Source organism: Botryllus schlosseri, chromosome 5 (genome assembly GCF_051294905.1).
Source record: "Botryllus schlosseri isolate E-star chromosome 5, Bs_hap1, whole genome shotgun sequence".
Classification (NCBI taxonomy): Eukaryota; Metazoa; Chordata; class Ascidiacea; order Stolidobranchia; family Styelidae; genus Botryllus; species Botryllus schlosseri.
The window spans coordinates 15,903,077-15,923,509 of NC_137240.1; the positions used below are offsets into that span (position 1 = coordinate 15,903,077).

Consider the following 20,433-nt stretch of genomic DNA (forward strand, 5'->3'; position numbering starts at 1 on the left):
AAAGAACCTACATACTTGGCGCGCATTTTCGGAAGCCGGTTGATGAGCTCTTATTCGTACAACCCCAAAGACGCGAATCTTGAATATTCAGTTGAATGGTTTTCGATTAAGTTTTAATTTACGAAGAACTATAGTTGATACTTTCTTGGCCACTTCGACGAGATTAAAGGGCAACGAGTCTCTCCGAATTTTTGCTCCGAATTTCTCCTAAACAATTACTTTTTCTCACCACATCTGAGTTTCACCCTGCCGCCCGTGCCCCTGCTTTTATGCAGCATTTCGGGCAAATAAACCACGCTTTCTCTCATAGTAGGCCTATTTAGCAAGGACTATGTGCTCCGTAAGCAGTATTTTCAGCGACTTAAATAATATTAATAATAATCTTGTCATCATCTAATTTGAAACTGGCACGGAATCAAGTTTTGCAAGGTCTGATCAACATGTATAGTAAACACGTACATGCGCAGTTTTAATCAAACGGTACAAACTGAAAATATCTGGTCCTTGAAATTGACTAGAGAGATTGAACAATTTGAGAAGACTCTATTTGTAAAATCTTCAAATAACTCGAGTTACCCCAAGTTAAGATTTGGGTGACTCGAAATGACTCTTGATTTGAAGGTATAGTAACTTGATCCCGACACTGTTGCTCAGCACGCAAAAAAGATTCTCGTGTATGTTCCGAGACCAGATGTTGCTAGGACAGACAAGTACATGTTTCCCATACTCACGTATTACTGAAAAATAGATGATTCAACTTTTCCCGATTTTATTACATTACATTCTTCAACGATAGATTGAATGAGAACGATTCTGATTCCTCGTTGGCTAACAATACCATGATAAAAGTAAGCTCGATATATAGCACTGTAGTATGTCCACTTGAACATTCGAAATCTATTGTGAATACTCATTTCCATGTGAATGACTCTTCTTGACAATTGTCGGTCATTGTAGAGGTGTCTTGATATTTCTCCGCTATTGAGCTACAAGGCGCTCACACACAAACGTATGTTCGTCTGAGCATGTCTCATCATTGGACCCCACGGTATTGGTGGTAGTTGCTCCAGGGTTGAAATAAGACATGCAATTTTGAGTAGCGCCACCACTCGGCTGCGAGGCCCCACTCGTGGATTCACCCCATATGATTGAATCCTCGCTCCGAGCTTGTCCGTCCTGAAATATCCAGTTACCATCGTCCAATGAATCGGTAGCACCGACGTAAAACCTGGCAATCGTTGTGGGTATGCTGAGAGCTGTGTAAAAGCTGGATCTGAAAATAAAATAGCCGTGGTATACTTACGAGAGCTTTTCGCATGAATTGGAAACTCAGTGCGGTAGCACAATTGAGTGGCAGTTTGAAAACCAATGATTCAGCTTGATGTCGCGAATTGAGATCAGGGATATCTAGAAGTTCTAGATATCCCTGCTTGAGATAAGGACTATGTTTAACGATTTGAGCTGGAAAATAACACCAATAACTAAGGTGCCTCCGGACAGTGTTGTTTGTGTTGTTGTTTGTGGTATTCGTGGTGTTTGTCGACTAGGCTACAATAGTCATTTACACCAGGCCGATATTCTTTATTTTGTTGTCCGTAGCTGCCGACTTGTAGCCAGGGTTGTAACCAAGTCGCAAGGCTCGGAGTCACAAGTCAATCTCACTTTTATATTTCTGACTCGAGTCAAGTCGAGTCATTTTCAATTCCCACCGAGTCAAGTCCGAGTCTAAGTCAGCGAACAGAGGATCGAGTCCGAGTCATGGTATTATGACTCGAGTCCGAGTCCCAGTCATTGTGTTGATTGCTCAGTTTCCGGTTAAAGTCTTCCTAAACCCACTTTTTTAACTCTGTTTGGTGATATTGAATGGTTCGCATTTATAATATATCAATTTTCCTCCCTTTCAGCAGTTTCTGGCCGCATTTACAAGCACCAGTACCAACAAACGAAATCCCAATAGTGTGTTGGCTTCGAAATTACAATGAAATGTCGGTCTTGGTCGTGTGAATCTCGAGTCAATGACTTGCTTCGAGTCATGCGCAATGACTCGAGTCCAAGTCGAGTCAATACACAGATTGACTCGAGTCGAGTCGAGTCATTTCTGTATTTTGAGAAAATGACTCGAGTCGAGTCATCCGAAAATCGTGACTCGAGTCTGACTCGAGTCGAGTCATGACTCGAGTCATTACAACCCTGCTTGTAGCACAGCCGACTGACTTGTAGGCTTTTTTTTAAAAAGATAACGCTTACGCGGATGAGATGGCGAGGAGGGGCCTAGATAAACCTTCACACTGAGGTAGGAATTCTGGAGTCCACCTCGGTCGGACTCACTCAAACCCACAACCATGGGTGCTGCAGCTATGGATTAGGCCATTACGATATATTGCCACTCCGGACAGTGTAATAAACGACACTTTTTGTGAGTAGAGGTGGTCAGTAACGAAGTACTTCTACCTTTTGGAAGTACTCAAGTAGTTTTCCTCTACTTCTGGTACTTACTCAAGAAGATCTGATTTTCTCTACTTCTACTTCTACTTCGTAATATTTTGTGATCTACTTACTTACTTTTCGCTATTTTCAGTTTGTCAAGTAGAAGTAGTTTAATCCCCTAATACAAAAGATAGCCGGAGGAATTTCGGGGCTGTGGAATTTCGGGGCTGTTTTCACTGAGTACCAACATTTCATTTTCATAAAAGTCAAGCCAGAAATTTTGTTGCGCTTCGCGTACAGAGAGAGAGAGAGAGAGAGATATGATATTATTTTTCGCCTGCACCATCGAGATGCTTTGACGACGGAGTTGCGATACGGCCCCATGGGGTCATCTAGTCTGCGCCCCCGTTTTTTCCCTCCTCCATGCTATCCGTGATTGCTGAGCGCCTAGCAGGATAGCTGCGGATACCAATTTTCGAGTCTTTGGTATGACCCGGCCGGGGATCGAACCCACGACCTACCGCTCGAGAAGCCGGACTCATAACCATTACACTATCTCGCTCGGCCAGTAGTTATGGAGTGACGCACATGTTTCACGAAAGTATCAGTAAACATAATTCAGGTACCGGATTGCTTGGTTCCGCTCACATCGCATTGTCGCCCATATTAAATATTTCATCACAGTAAATATGGCCCTCCATAACGTTTGAAACTACCGTTTCGCAATCTAGCAATTACGCATCATATCAATCTAGCAGCCCATGACGTGTCATGCTAATCTGGAAAATCCGGATTTTCTTAACGTTTCTTACTCCGATTTTAGAAGTGGCATTTGTATTTCACTTTAAATTCCGAGTATCGTACTTTGAGTTCTAATTACTTTCAGTTCTTTTGTCTGCAGAACATACATGTTGAAGCATAAAAGCAAGTGTAGTTATGCCTCTATTTTCCGAAAATAAGGACACACTAAATATAAATTTTACGATCCACAATATTTGTTATTCACGTATACTAATCGCGCAAAATGCTGAAACCGTACAACGATACAACTTCTCCGTATTGCTCTCGCCTAAACTTGGGGCCTTATAATATGGGGGAGGGCGCCATGACATGATATTCTCTAAAACGGGGTCTTCTAGTTCGCATTTCCATATCAATACTATAATTTACATCCCATGATGCGAAGGAATGCTTATTCTGTCGAAAATTTATACCTCCCGGGATGCATCAATACGAATCTCTGCACTTTCCGTATAGCTCAATTTGCAGCTTTTGACAGTCCGTGCGAACGAATTAAGACTGTTCAAAACTACTTACTTACTCGAGTAGATTTAAAGTCAGTAAATTCTACTTCTACTTCAAGTAGTTTTAGGTTGCTTATGAAAGAAGTACTTCTACTCGTACTTGAGTAGAATGTCTCGTCGCTACTTCTACTTCTATTTGAGTAGCTTTCTTGACTACTTTGACCACCTATGATAACTACATATGCATACTATGGATGAATGATGTGCGCATCCCTATGAATAGGAAGGGCGGTGTATGGCCTTCTTAATCTAACCCTAACATCACCCCTCTTTGCTATCCCGGAAATGCTGAGCGTCAAACGCGCAAGCCATGGATACTAGTTTTACTGACTGGGAATTTGGTCTGACCGGGCCTGAGAATGAACCCACCACCTACCGATCAAGAAGATGGACGCTCCACCATTACGCTATCTGGCCGATAACCTATGAATTTTTACCAGTTGTTCTTAATACGGGCTAGATCAATCATTCACAATTAAGCAAGTGGCATCGCACTTGTGTTTCGACCGAACAATACGCAGAGTTTTTCTTAGGCGAAGCCTACCATTTCAAAGTGGTCTTTGAAAGGGAATAGCAAAAGTCACGCCAATTTGCAAGCTGCATTCAATATAATGTTTTCGTTAGGTACGGAAATCATACTTCAATGGTTTAATTCTGTTGTGCACCAGTAATCTATAGTAATGTATTCAAAGTATATGGCAGAGGTCGATAACCTTTTTTGTCCGAAGAGCCATATTGGCCCTATTTTTTCTATTTTGACTCCCAAAGAGCCGTACATGCGAATCAACTGTTACGTCACCATTGAAAATTGGTGACGTCATGGTAGCACTAATTCGAGTTCACTAGATGGGATTCATGGTGTGCGCCACATTATCTCTGTAAAAACACGTACTAATCATGCTGGTTGCCTTATTTGAGCCTGCGAAACTTGAGTTACGAGACCTAGGGTTCGTCGCAATGCTCCTTTTAAATGCGAGAACCCATGATCGCATGTGTAAATGGAGACAAACATGGTGACTACATCAGTACATACGCCTACCCACTATAAGCATTGATACATCAGTGACTTGGGGTCATTGGAGGCAAGTGAGGCAGTGCCTCACCTGTCGTCAGGATGAGTGAACGAAAATTGTGAAACCTTCAATTACTATTGCTATTTTCTGTTGATGTTCATTAATTACTAGATTTTGAACAGTTTTCTCCTAATTTCACACAATTTGCATGTTTATTGTTCGAAAATGAAGCGCGAAACGAGAGAGCAGGCACAGACGTGCCAAGTCTCACCATTGATAACGTAGTTCAGTGTAATTAGCTTAGAATTTATTACAGCTGATATTAATAGAATGTAACTATCACACTGATTCCGAAAATCTAAATACTGATCGACTTCTCAATTCTCAACGTATTCGGCGGTAACATAACGTTGCGCTACACGCCCACATTTTATCACCTGTACTACAGAGTTACTTACCAATCAAGAACGTGGATAGCAATGGCGTTGTTTGCAATTCGAGTTTGTAATTGTGAATGTCATGTAGCCTACACGGCAGTTCATCTCGCGCCGTAGATTAGGAAGAAAATGTGTATTTAAAAACTGCGTTGTTATATGGGTGTCGCCATGTCTGCTATTCTCTTTGATTAATCAACGTAGCGCACAATCCAAGACTTCGAGTCGGGTACACAGAATTCGAGAGAGATATTGGTCGCCGGCGCGACAGTAACTTAAATTTGAGGATTTTGAAGAGAGGGGGTCCGAGTCCCTAAACCTGTTGACGGCATTGTCTTTACCTCTCAAAGACATGTTTATACTGCCACGAGAATAATTATTCTGGCCGTGATGAAAATATACTAAGAAGCAGTGTTGGGATGACTCGAGTCATGACTTGACTCGAGTCAGACTCGAGTCAACTTTTTCGTATGACTTTACTTGACTCGAGTCACTTTGCAAAAATGACTTGACTTGACTTGACTCGGAGTTTCAGAAATCTGCATTGACTCGTGACTCGGAGCAAAATTTACGAGTCAATTTCAAGTCATTAAGTAAACAGTGTCGAATAAATCAATGTATCTTGTGTATGTTCGTATTGTTCAAGATACGCCGGTGTCACTTGTGAGAGCAATCAGTCATTCACTGATTGTACGTTACACTGATCCTCCATTGTTACATCACAAATAAATTGACCGCAAACGAAACGATCACAGTTTCCGTTGTCGTACCAGTAGTAAATTAATCTAATAGCAATGTGTCTCTGTTTCTTAGACGGCTCAATGCTTACGTTGCGCATTGCTCAGTTTTGCCAACCCTCTTGTATGATTCAAATCGAACAAATATAGTCTGTACGTTTATATTTTTACGGATGTGTAGTGTAGGCTATTGTACCAAATCAATTTGTTTCAACTTCTCGGGGCTTCGTATTCGGTCCTATATTTTGGCTGATTATAACTGACTGTAGCATGTAACTGCACACAGTGCACAGCTACTCACGCATTCTAATAGCAGTTGTACATGTACGTGTACGTGTGCGTGGGCGATGCAATGTCTTTTTGCATGTTTATTTAGCTTTATATTCGTTATTTGACTCAAGATAAATGGCCAATTCATCTGTCTTTCACACACTTAGCAAAATGTAATGGCTTTGAATCATCACTCATACTTCGAAATTCAATTTGACTTGAATTGTGACTTGACTCGTGACTTGACTTGACTTGACTCGACTAGACTCGAGTCATCTCCAAAAAAACGGGTGACTTGACTTGACTCGAGTCACCTTCGAAAATCGATTGACTTGACTTGACTCGAGTCAAATTGTTCAATGACTCGAAATGACTCGTGACTCGAAGGTAGTGACTTGATCCCAACACTGCTAAGAAGTCGCTGCAATATTGATCAATTGCAGTACGAAAATAAATATTTGGCAAAGAGTCATATGTTATACCCAAAAGAGCCATGTATCACTCGCGCGCCATAGGTTACAGACCACTGATATATAGTTTGATGTGTTATAGATATTATACATATGTAGATCAGGGGTCGCCAACTCAAAACGGGTCTTGGATCACTTTTCGAATTTCGTAAAGGCCGCGGGCCGCATGATTTCAATATCAAGATAAAATAGGCCATACAGTTTAACAACCACGTTTTTGAAACCATACGTCAGTAAGGCGCTGATCTCTGTAACATGGACGACGGGCATAGTCACCACAAAAGAAAAATATGTTAATAAGGAAATACAAATACAACAAAAATATCATGAGCATCAGTTTCATTTTAATTTGAACCATGAGCTGACAACGCTTTTCATCGACTAAAGCATCGACATCGAGGTCAGCTAGACGCGTTATTTGCTTCAAAACTATTTCTACGTAAAGCTATCTTGTGGAGAGGCCCCGCGTCTTTTTCGAACCGTCTCGGTCTTGGCAGTGTCTGGGCCATTGCACGTCAAGGCAATATGCCAATTCATATCAGCTAATTCTCCCCTTCATGGAATGCTATTACTATCCCCGAAGCTGTATCAACTAGCTTGGAATAGTGATGTTGGACACAGGAGAATAGCTTATTTTGAACAACATGAACAATATTTTGAAACTGAAATCAATTTCAGCATTTCAAAATGCTTTATCAAGAGTTCTTACAAAATCTCAAATCAGGTCCCGATCCGCAAAATATGTCCTCGCGGGCCGCATGTGGCCTGCCGGTTACGTGTTGGTGACCTCTGATGTAGATTTTGGTTTCAGTGATTCAGCGAAAATTTGTTGTTCGTTGAAGGCTTGATGATTATGTTAAGGGTTGCAGGTTAAGGACCACCGCTCTAGACTAAATAGGAATACATTCAATGCGCTGAAGTGTTTACAAACCTCATGAGCGTTAGGTCTCTAACTCCAGCCGCCGCCAGAGTCGAGGTGGAATCCAGCGAGTTGCAAGAGGACGTGGCTGCGCTATAAGTTGTCGCGCTGCTAACGTACGTGTATTCGTAACCGTTACCTGCCCGGTACCAATTGTCGCTCGTCATACCCTCTGAAATATATATATTGAGGTCTGGATTCGGAATATCAGATAGAGTCCGGCCATGGTAGACTCAAAATCCCCTTTAGTCGCATCGGACCTTATATTTTTCTATTCCATGATTTCAAAATATACAAAGATTGCGATCAAATGAAAAGACAGAAATTGGTCGAAATGACTTAGAGTAGTCCTTGGGATATAAGATATATCGATAAGAGAGACTGAATGCACTGAATTAAAAGTAGCATGCGAAATCATGAAAAGGACAAGCGATTGGTTAGTATAGTTATATTCATCATCACTCGTTCTGCAAATGCTGACGTCTATGGAATCGGTAGCGTCTAGCGAGTATAGAAACGTTTGGACAAAATATTCTTACATTCTACACTCTTTGAATCTTTTCAGGTGGGATGTAGTTTTGAGGCGTATTAGCATAAGTTTTAGAAGTCCTAATGTCATCACAAACGGGTGGTGAATTCTCCGTATCACTTTTAGATTACAGGGTATAGTTCAGCGGTCGGCAACCTTCAACATACAACATACGCCTAAATGTCCTCCTTTATGGCAATTCGTCCTCCTTTACAGCTTTTAGAGCTAAGATGGTGGACAGTTTCGAGTGAAAATGGGCATAAATGATGCTAAACAGGAAATCGTGGTTCGAACGTAAGCGACGATTTTTTTTAGTCAACCAACGGAAAATCTAGAAGAAAAACTGTATTTCGGGAGTTGAGCCGGAAAGTTGACCTTTTTATTTTAGTCAACCAATCACAATTTCGTGGTAAATTTACCATTTTTCCGGGTTTTACTCCAGTATTGTAAGTCCGAAAATTTTGAAAAAGTGTCCTCCTCTCCCGATTCCAAAATACCCTACGTAACAGCACTTCGTCAGTCCCCCTAAAATGATTGTTGTTTTTTTTGGGGGGGGCAAATTTTTGACTAGTCAAAGGGAGCTACAGAACGTTTGTTTTAAGATGCCGCCACCTGATGTAGAAGCCTATAGACAAATATACCTCCCTTTTGAAATCTCCTACTTTCCCCCGAATTAGAGTCGGTTCGGTAAAATTGAGATGAACGTCACATCTGCATGCTTTATCGCGGCGTGTATGGTGTATCGTAGTAACAAAGGTTAACGATATCGCTCTCTAGAGTATTACGCCATCGAAACAGCTAGCCGCAAGAGGTATCATCGGTCTATGGTCTGTTTCGCAATATTTAGTTTTCTTTGGTAAGTTTGATTGAACTCTGATTGCGGTCTCGAAAATGTTGCTACTTGAAAAGATAGTGATCTTTCTTCTCAGCAAGACATCAGTGATTGCTTTATTCGTCTCATAATCTGGGAAATTCTGACCTGATGCCGGCCAATCGCGGCTGAGTGGACACGATTTTCAATAGTGATAACACAGTGCCTACCCAATGTCCACGACCGTTGGCTAACTTTCTTGCAACAGTATAGTCAATGAAAACAAATCATAAAACAGATGTGAACAAAATTTGAATGTATTGCCAAAAACCATGAATCAATTATTAAATTATCAGAAAATGACAACCCTATTAGTCGCCTCGCGCCAGCCATATTCGTAACAACTCGACAACAACAACAACCATTGGGTTATAATTTTCACCTGAACAAGTTACACACAATGTACAATGCGATAGGACACAATGCGATGTAATGAACAGATAGGAGGAGGCCGAACGACACGCATCAGTAGCGATCCTTTACTCTAACATCCACCTCAGCCTAGAGTGCCCGATGGCACAGTTCTTTTCGATGTTGATCTTTTTTTTGAAGCCGCGGTCCTTTCTACTAGTTCTTTCCATTCCTTGTGAGTGCTTTCTTTCTTCGGGTCTTTGTTCTGGGCAGCGGGAGAAGAGGAGCCCAGATGAACCTCCGATGGGAATCGAACCCAGTCCATCGGCTTAGTAGGCGCTTTTCGTTACCACTACGCTATCTCCCCCGCCATCGATCTTGTCCTCGCTCATCCTTTCGCGATGGCAATGAATCACACGTAAATCTTAGAGGCGATCGGAAGTCATTGTTGTGCGTAGCCGGGTCTTGACCCGCTTCATGGAGGAGAATGACGTTTCAGCCTCCACCGCTGTTGCTGGCAAGGCTAGGATGACCTGGATCGCACTGTGCACGCTTGGATAATCCTTAGTACTCAGAAGAAGGTCCAGTAAACTTTCCTGGTTAACTTGGGAGGTCAAAGATGACCCCCATAGAATTACTTCGTTACCAAGGTTATCCAAAGAATACAAACGCTCAATTTCATCTAACTTGGCTGGCTTGTTTGGTGGAAGGATGGACAGCAACGCAAGTAATGGGGGGTTGTCCGTGAAACGTTCCCGGAGAGAGTTACTCAATCCGTCGATGTATGGGAGATATACCGAACGCCGGAAATATTGCAAAGTCGATTCAGCACAGACGTTAGCACGGTAAACTTGTACCTCAACTATTCTAGGCATTCTCAGCTCTTCTACTCCGAGTACTTCACGGGTTTCTTTGTATATCTGCAGCGAAACTTCCGGGTCGTTGCGGTCATGGTCAATAATGATATGTAGAGAATTAAACAAGCTCTTCCCGCATGGCATGCTGATACCAACAGTTTGGAGCTTGCGTGCTAGTGGTTCTGTAAGAGCCGAAAATCTTCCAATCAAGCGAACAGTATAAGCGACCTCAGATTTTTCTAAAGCAGTTTTCAAAGAGAAAGCCTTTCCCCTGGCCTCTCTGCTTGTTTCCCTCGACAAAGAACCAAGAGCATCTAGTATACGGATGCTCTTATATTTCTCGGACCACCTGGTCGGGCAAAATAACGGTATGTTTTCCCTCGCTTGCACGCCATGTGCAGTGTTCAAGCTTGCGCGCACATTTTTATCATTTTCCATACTTTCGAGAAAAATTTTTGCAGCCGCAGTTGCTTCTTTATGGTAAGAAGTCTCTCGATGAACCGCAGACTTTTCAATAATTTTTTTGAAATCGATGCATGGCTTTTTGACAAAAGCAGCATCTTTGAGGTTACCATGCTTAAGACGTGCTTGCACAAACCTCCTCCACCTGAGAGCTGGATATAGACCAACCATTTGGAATAGCTATCATCATATGTCAGAGAAGCGAAATGTGGGATGTAGCATTGTTCTAGATCTAAAAAAGCGTTTGACTGCGTAGAAGTAGATCATAAAATTCTCATATCGAAATTGGCGCGTTACGGATTTCGGGGACCACAACTTGAGCTCATGAAAAGTTACCTCACTGGACGCCAACAAATGGTTGCGATCTCAAACACCTCGTCGTCTCCTCACCTCGTGACCTGTGGTGTACCCCAAGGCTCAGTACTTGGACCGATCCTCTTCACCTTATATGTCAACGACATTTTTGAAGCCTCCTCATTGAACACCACACTGTTCGCTGATGATACTCACCTCCTCTCTTCCGCATCTTCGACGGCAGAGCTGGATGCCCTGACTAGTGACCAAATGCCTAAAGACCATGAGTGGGCGACCCAGAATAACCTTTGCATAAACGCTTCGAAGTCCCAATTGCGGCCAGTAAATTCAAAAAATAACCTAACCGTTAACATCGCTGGTCAGCCCGTTTCCAACACATATAATGCCAAATATCTCCGACAACTGATGCCTGCTAAATAGACCTCACTAATCTGGAAAGCTATCGGCTGAAATCAGTAATAAGCAAACACACCACGTCAAGGTTTGAGATAGGCCCTGGGATTAGGCCATATCTATTATTGCATGTGTGCAGGTTAAAATTCATGTTGCAAATTAAGAGGTTACGCGGACCCTCTAAAGATGCTGCGCGGGCCCTTGGGGGTTGAAGGACACCCGGCTAATAACCACTCCTCTGGTCGTTTCTCAAATGGATCGTGGCGGTTCTCTGTTTCGAATAATATCAACACTACATAACATTAAATACCTCGGGATATTTGAAAGCATGGCATGTATATAATTATAGTGTTGAGATTATACATGAGTTCACCAGCACTATATCACAGGGCCCCGCGATATAGGAATACGTATACCATAGGCCCCGCAATCAATTTTATTTTTCCTGCGGAAGTATGACCCCATATGCTCGACTCGTAGATATTCCACTGAAATGATTTCATTGATTCCATGAACGTGTAAATCAGGGGTGGGCAAACTTTTGAGCTCGCGGGCCGCATTCAACATCTGAATCCTTTCGCGGGCCGCACTGTATAAAATTGGGATTATAAACCAAAACACAATATCGGAATTTCATTATATTATGAGGACAGGGAGATAATATATATGCTTATTTAAAACAAGCCAGACATTGCTCTGGTGATATCGTACACGCGTCAGAAACTGTGGCGAGATTTCATAGACTGGTCGACTTCCATAACCAATTTGTGAAAACCATGGAGATGAATGTCGGACTGACGGTTGTCCCGATTCGTAGAACAGGATTGAAATTAAAATCTGTGAGCAGCGCTCTGTTCATAGATTCACTAATTCCATTTTTGATTCAGTTCCAGAACACACAATGCTGACAGCATCATAACCATGTTAGCTTCAAACACGCGTCTACTATGTGTAGATGAAATATAAATACCCTAATTCTACTCACACAGAGATCGAATCTACCTAATACACGCACGAATCGTTTTTATAAGCACATCACTGAAATAATTAAAATTGGAGTGGCCAATCTGAAATGATACTCGTGATCCGAATTATGTCGTTTAGGATTTCTGTGACGTTTAGCAATTGAAACCTTTCAAACTGAGTAGGCATTGAGATCGGGCTGTCGCGCCAGAAAGTAAAACATGAAAAAAAGTAATATAGGAAGTATTTACCTCAGAACAGTGCTGGTTCTCAAATTTTTTAAGACACGCCTCGCCTCCTTATGATGGTGAAAGATTTCGCGACCCCTTATCGTCATATCACAAAACGCAACCAGGATGCTAGCAAACCTCACGGATAGTTTTTTGGCATGGAGGTTACGAGTGTGGAGTGTGGATGAGAGATTTTTAAATATGAAATTCAGACTAAATACAGAGCAATAGTTATGGATCGGATGTAAATCGCGCGAAGCGCGAAAAAAATTTCAGTTGAGCTCAGCTTCGCGCTCCCCGTCAGATGCTTTCAAGCCCCGAAGGGGGCGCGACCCCAGTTTGAGAGCCACTGCCTTATAATTATCATGGTGACACATACTAAGAAAGCTTTCAACTGAATCAAGTCCCTGCAATAATTCGATTTTAAGTACGTATTTTATCAATATATTTTAAGAAGTGTCTTTAGACTCTCGCGGGCCGCAGAGAATGGTGTTGCGGGCCGTATGCAGCCCGCGGGCCGTAGTTTGCCCACCCCTGGTGTAAATGATAGATGTAACCAATGGTGTACCTATAGCCATTATAAATGAGCTATAACTTATTTATTCACTATATAATAATAACATACAAGCACCAAAAAATTGCTCGAAATGGGGAATTTCGTTACCTGTAGTTGCGGTATGACAGGCTTTCTCTTGACTTTCCTGACCATTTTTACATTCGCGCGTACGACTTTGCTTTTGATCGACAATAATCGGGGAGGTGTCGCACGTAGTCCATGTGGTCCACTCCAGACAGTCTGTAATTGAAATACATTGCGATACTTTTGTCACGACAGACAAGCGCACACCTCACCAATGAAACAGACACCGGATTCTGTTTGAGTTCCAGTCAGGCATGCTCTTGTTCGGCCTCTCGATCCGTCCAGTGGACAATCAGTCCAACTCCCCCATGATAGACATGGTTCTGTTGCACATAGAAGCCATCAATATTAGCTTACATGATCGCAATATAAGCTTTAAATGGTAAAATCAGGCACGAATATGCCAGGACCATTTGAAATATATCTGTTGGTAAGCGAGGTCGGCTCTATTTAGTCGTACAAACATTGGAAGATTTGGAAGATTTTACCCATATTCACAGTAGTTTGGAAACAGTCATCGTGTACGTTAGGGTTACACAGCTAGTCTCATGATGCAAATGTATAAGGTTCTATTTCCTCTGGTTGTCTCTCAGGAACCCGGCGGATTATAAGGTCAATTATAACAGTCTGTAAATCTACAATTACAATTAGTTCAAATGCATGTACCATTAATTACCCGCATTACTAATTACTTAACACCTTCGACCAAATTAAATTATATTTGTAATTTCGTCCAAACTTTTTGACTCAGTTACAGGACTAAACTATAGCTCGATAGTCAGTATGTGGGAATAATGATTCGCTTCCAATATCTGGTGTCTAGATCATTACTACGAACAATCTACTTCTCACTTTTCCACTCTCAATTGCAATATGGAATCGTACCATGGTGAAACGAAATCTATTCAATGGTTGCGAGCGATAAGGCGGTTCGTTTTTATATGATACCCAAAATAATCCTGCACAGCGCGAGGTAAAATTTCCAAATTCAATAAACCTGTCTCGAAAATTACTTTTATGCCCCAAGAAAGTCAAAATATAATACGAAATCTGGGGATACGATTTGGTGCATATTAATAAGGGATAGTTAGGGACTAGGGTCGCATTTAAAACACATAACGTATTAAATTACTTTCTTTCCGTGTTTCAAACAGTGTTTTAAAAAATTCCAGTTGTATATAATTATGCCATAATTGCGTAAATCCTTTAAAAACAACTTAGTATGAGCCTATGGATTATTTGCATCCAATATAGTCGACTTATATGTTGTGGTCGGTTCAACAGTTATACAGCATGTAGATATAGATCATTGGTACGGAATGGGTGTTCTGATCACGACCGCCGACCGTAAAATGCTACATATAATGATGTAGTCACGGTCAACGATATTTTTGGTATGTTTATGACAGTGGTTGGAAACCCTTTTCGTCGAAGCCCTATATTTTCAATTGTCAATATCAATGAAAAAAGATACTCGGTTACTCATGAAGCCCCATGTAAATAACGATGCATATGGTAGCTATAGACTTAGCATGTCACCTCACGTGATACCAGGTTTGTATTTTGCTCACGATAAATTTTTAGCTACAAAACTTCCAGTATAACTTCACCGCGTCGTGCCGAATGCCTAGAATACGGTGTGTCACGATTCCTAACCTCATGTAAGAGCTGAAGAAACTGTGGAAACATGTTTACTGATGTAGTGGGCGAAGTACGCTAATGGAAGGTAACCATTGAGAACTGCCGTACTGGAATTCAGATTAAACTTGCAGCATATGTTATAGCGGTTTATTACATCTGCTGTCGGAATTCATGATGAAAATGAAATACTATACTACTAACCATTGAGTTGAATTAAATATATTGTTATCCACATTTCTGGTCACCCAGCTTCCGTATACAGTCGTTATGACAAAATAAACATTGAGTCATATCAATTCGGTTTAAATATTATATTAATATTAAATAATAATAACAAAAGAAGCAAATCGGCAGACTCACGTGTCGTTGTCATCGCCGCTAACGCTTTTCGGTATCTATCTGCAAATAAACCACGATTATTTTCGATTTTGGGTGAAATAAAACTTGAAGCCGCTTTCCAGCCTTCCCATTACCCCGCACCGTTCACATTATTTCTCCGTACGGTCAGCTATCGATAGCATTCCTTATTCGGATAATGGCAGGCAGTAATAGTCTAATAGACCAACTGATAAATTTTTGGTCAGTCACTGTTCGTAGCCTGAGCGAATGTGTGACACAGTTGTCATCACCAAGTTTAGATTCGCTAGGATTGTTTGTTGTTTGCACTTACTGGTAAATGAATATAGAGATTGGTTTTAACCATAATACTTCAATTATAAGTGTAACCGCCAATGCTTCAGTTATAACAGTGGTTCTCAAACTGGGGAGCGTGGAAGCATCTAAAGGGGGCACAAATCCGCAGTTCACTTAAAATGTTTTCGCGCTCCGCGCGATTTACCTCTACCTCATGGTTATTGCTCTGTCTATTGTCTGAATTTCATATCTGAGAATTCTATCATCAACAGCCATAACCTTCAATACCATTAAACTATATCCTTTGGGATTGCTAGCATTCTAATTACTCTCTTTGCTATTTTGTGATATCACGATAAGGGGCGCGACATTTTTCACTATCATAAAGGGGGGGGGGGGGCGTGTCTAAAAAAAGGTTTGAGAACCACTGGGTTAGAATTACGTTCGTCGTTTGAAAAAGGATAATTATAGTACGAAAATGGACCGTGCTATAAGACGCCGGTGATTCGACTACGAGTCGAGCAATATGCTCTGAATTGAATAGTATTTTCATATTGAAATGAACCCGAATATTTTCGGCTGACACTCTTCAGGGGTAATCGCCAGCAACTAGTAGAGAATTCAAAAGAACAGCGTATATCAAAAATCGTAACACAAAATATGACGTCACCAGCACGGAATGTCGAATACGAGAGCGTTTAATGATTCTGCAATTGGCAAACACCTGTTGGATAATCTCGCCTGTGCGAAAAATTATCGAGACAACAGATTTCGCATACTCGGTAAGGGTCGCTCACACTTTCATTTGTGTGCCTTGGAGTCGACTTTCATCAAAATACACCAGCCAAGGCGGTGTCAACAAAAAGAGTTCGTGTATCATCTAAAAATAGTACATTAAACGCTCTCGTATTCGACATTCCGTGCTGGTGACGTCATATTTTGTGTTACGATTTTTGATATACGCTGTTCTTTCGAATTCTCTACTAGTTGCTGACGATTACCCCTGAAGAGTGTCAGCCGAAAATATTCGGGTTCATTTCAATATTAATATACTATTCAATTGTATACTGAAGTTCTGTACCTCCAAAAAGCTGTTCAAACATGCTTTGAGTCAGTCTACTATTCGAGTATCACATATTGTGACTTCATAACAACAAAATTGACTTGCCAGTTGAAATAGATATAACCTCTATTGTGACCACAACGAAAACAGTGCTGGTCACACGAGAGTAAAATTTAGTTTCTTTCTCTTGGGGTGTAATATTATTGTCGGGAGTCGTGAACTACTTCCCGAAAATGTCGTTTCCATAAATATCCGTAAATTGTGGAGCTGTGGCCTATGTAATACATACATTTAGTACACTGGCCCAGGTGCAAAGTGTTTTGGATGCTGATAGGTCTATACTGGTTTCGCAGCTCTCATGGTCGAAACCATAGTTCTCGTATACAAATTACTCTTGGTGCTATGAAAGACGTACAGCTTTGCTACGAGAAAATTATGGGCGGAGGTCATAAAGTTTGCTGATCCGGGGAATGCGAATCGGCTGATTAGAAACTGTTGATCGTGGCAACCTACTTTGCGGGATTAAAAGTTTTATCAGACGACGCGGGATAACCCACGCGAGAAACCTTATCCAAATTTATTCGCCACGATTAACAGTCCTAATCGAACGATTCGCATTCGCCCGGATAAGCTAACTTTATGATATCCGTATTTAGGTTAAATTTCAAAAACAAAAACTGCCGTGCGGATTCGATCAATATACTCACCTAGGAAATAAAAAGCCCATGCTAAAAGAACTCCACGGGGCCCAGATGATGCTGATTCGCTATGAGGTTCATGGACATGAGTCGGCCATCTCATTGGTTGAAGATAGCCGCTACTAATTGGTTGCTGATAGCTGCTAATAATTGGTTGCTGATAGCCGCTACTAATTGGTTGCTGATAGCCGCTACTAATTGGTTGCTGATAGTTGCTGCTGATTGCTGGCACTTTTTGCTGTTCCAAAGTCGGTCCATAGATTTCATTTTGCTGATAAAACAAAGACAATTATCAATATATATTGGTTATATCTATATATATATATTATTTGTTTGTGGTATTCATGGGGTCTTTCGATTACAAACGTCATGTACATCAGGCCAATATAGGCTCTTTTGAAACGCCGCTGACACGGGAAGAGAAGGCGAAGAGGAGCCTAGAGCTCGAGCCTGTAACGTATTGGCGGTGGATCATATCACAACGCTATCACGTATGCTTGAGTTGCTCTTTACGTGAAGAATTTTAACTTTGTATTATGGCTCACGTTCTACCCAGTACCCAATATTCCTAAACGAAACTTCATGTGCCAGTCTCGGCTTCTGTATAGTTTGATATGATTAGTGACGTGCGGGGAGCTTTTATGGCTGGTGAGGCACGGACCCCCACCCCCACACATACGCACAAACAAACACGTACGCACATAAAGTACCAGATAAAGAGACCTAAAATGTGAATAACAACAGCAGCGGGTATAGAGAGCATTTTCTTTGCACACTGGTAGCCGTTGCAATTCCACATTCTACGATACGTATAGGAGCAGTCGCTATTGTGCTAAAGGCAAGTTTAGACGGATAATAACAATTATCTCTTGAAGTACCGGTATAAATTATTCAAAGCACACGAAAATAGCATCCTCATTTACAAATATTTTCTCAGTAAACAAACACTAGATTTGTCGAATTTCGAAAGAAATTACACTAAGACACTAGGTCAAGTCAAAATGCACTAGATCTAGAGCAGAAACACTAGGAGTGGCACCACAAACCACAAGCAACGACAACGCTGGCTATGTAAGTATAGCTATCGCATACCGCAATTAAGGGTTATAGGTATTGCAGTCGAACACGGCATAAAGGCCACAAACAACGACAATGCAGCCTATGCAAGTAACTATCACATACCACAAATTAACGTGGCTAAGGATGGAAAATACATAACAGCTACATAAGTAAGGGAATGTATTTGTTCCGCATTACGTATTGGCCGTCGCTACTATATAATTCCTACAAGTATGTTGGATTCCGAATTCGTTAGCGCGTTTCACTGTGCTGCGATTGCTCAATTGTTAGCGAATAGTGCGTGAGGCAGATTCGTTTGTGCCTCACCTGGCTATTGTTTCTCTGCGATGGCATTATCTGTAATAAAGCCGAATGTCACCTTCCTTGGCGATTTTGGGGGTTCTGGTGCTCTGACACTGTCAATATTTGGATTTTCGGAATCAGTGTGACGATAGCATTTGATTGATGCTAGTTATTATGAATTCCGAGCTATTTATGATGAATTGCATTGCCGCAGGTGAGGCACGACCCGCCCCTGCCTCACCTGTGCCTCACCTCTCCTTTCGCACTGTATTTTTGAATAATAATTATGCAAATTGATGATGTTGGGTGAAAAAAATTCAGTTATTTATGAACATCGATCAAAAATATCAATAATCATATCGACTCATCGAGGGTTTTCACAATATTCACTTACTCACCCTGACGACAAGTGAGGCACTGCCTTCCTTGCCTCACTGGATATGATTCATTCAGAAAACTACGCAAAACGTACAATACAGCAATATCGAAGTATATAGACCGCTTTTTATTTTTCTCCAGGTTCATAGCTATTTTGTAGCCTGTGATTTCCTGATTTAAGATATTAGTCTGGTCGATAGTTTTGGGACATCTTTGTATCTGAAGTCTACATATCACTATCACGGAACGTGGCATCGCAACCCCATTTGGTAGTCATATAATGATCATTATTGATCCTCTTCTATCATCTGGTTATTGCGCTAGGAATGCCGCAAATACTTATTTAAAAGTATACGAACTTAAGTTCGTTTTATGGGCACAGAGGTAACATGGTTTTTATTCTGCTCCTATCACAAACGCAGAGCCAATTAGCGAGGTACAACCATTCCTTCCATATCGATCGACAATCAAGCTTTATTGCTATGTTACTGGGGCTGGAATTCCCTTCCGTCTATTTTCCCAGAAAAGCCTGGAATCTTTCCTATACGTAGGCTATCACTTCACTCTAAGTAGGGGACGAGAGTTAAAATCTTTCAAGTAGCATTTCTGCATTTGCATTATGTGATACGCATGTGGTTTAGTTTTACGATTTCCATCTGTACTACACTACATCAGGCATCATGTCAAATTCGTAACAGCAAGAACAATAGCCTGCACGGTATAGGCCAACTTCCGCTGTGGGGCTGGTATACCCCTCACCTTTGTTGCAGATGAACTGCCGGCGACATTCCCGGTTACTTCCCCTAAAATAGAACGGAAATATCACTGGCAATTGAAACTGGGATTGGCATATACTAAAATGGAATTAAAAAATTTACCTACCTTGGGATTTCGCTACGATGCTGAGTACCACGTATATTCCGATACAGGGGGAATACATCCTTAAGAAGCACGACGCAAAACTCATGTGATCTCATGCAGTTGTTTGGGCAGAAATATCTATAAATATGCCTATATATAGCCTTCGCCTCGTTGTCTGTACCATGAACGAGCCGTTACATGAAACGCCCAGAGGAAAAAAACGGCCGCATAACTATTCGCCGGAGAAAAAGTGATTAGACGTTACAGAGATGAAGGAGATAATGCGGGCAAGATAGTAGGATTCCTATGTCTAGAAGCAATCAGCTACGTGTGTATACCATATATATCGATGGTGAGATAGAGTAGGCTATAGTGGTATAATCTCCAGCTGCAACACTAATTGGTTACGCGCTCGTGGTCGACTCCGGAATCCCTTCCAAAGTGTTGTGGGGGGGAGGGGGTTGTTTATCTGTGCCCTTCCTCACAATCTCATTGCGTAAGCGGTATCTTTAAAGGCCAAGGAGTGTGCAGTACTAGAAGAATACCACAAATACCATGTACAAACAACAATATATATCTGTGCGAACGAAAGCCATTCTTGTGACTGGAAGG

General features: G+C 41.5%; 2 protein-coding genes across 2 annotated transcripts in view; one reads left to right on the forward strand and one right to left on the reverse strand.

Annotated features, from left to right (window-relative positions):
- Nucleotides 1-20,433, forward strand: part of LOC145439206 (ran-binding protein 9-like) — a 333,125-nt gene that overhangs the window by 285,200 nt on the left and 27,492 nt on the right. The window lies entirely within an intron of this gene.
- Nucleotides 753-20,001, reverse strand: LOC145439192 (uncharacterized). The gene is made up of 8 exons (XM_080316684.1): nucleotides 19,843-20,001; nucleotides 19,720-19,763; nucleotides 17,230-17,491; nucleotides 15,187-15,225; nucleotides 13,398-13,508; nucleotides 13,210-13,341; nucleotides 7,587-7,746; nucleotides 753-1,273 (listed from the first exon to the last, which is right to left on the reverse strand). Exons 1-8 carry the CDS (start codon nucleotides 19,925-19,927, stop codon nucleotides 979-981), a joined length of 1,128 nt encoding a protein of 375 aa, XP_080172810.1. The 5' UTR covers nucleotides 19,928-20,001; the 3' UTR covers nucleotides 753-978.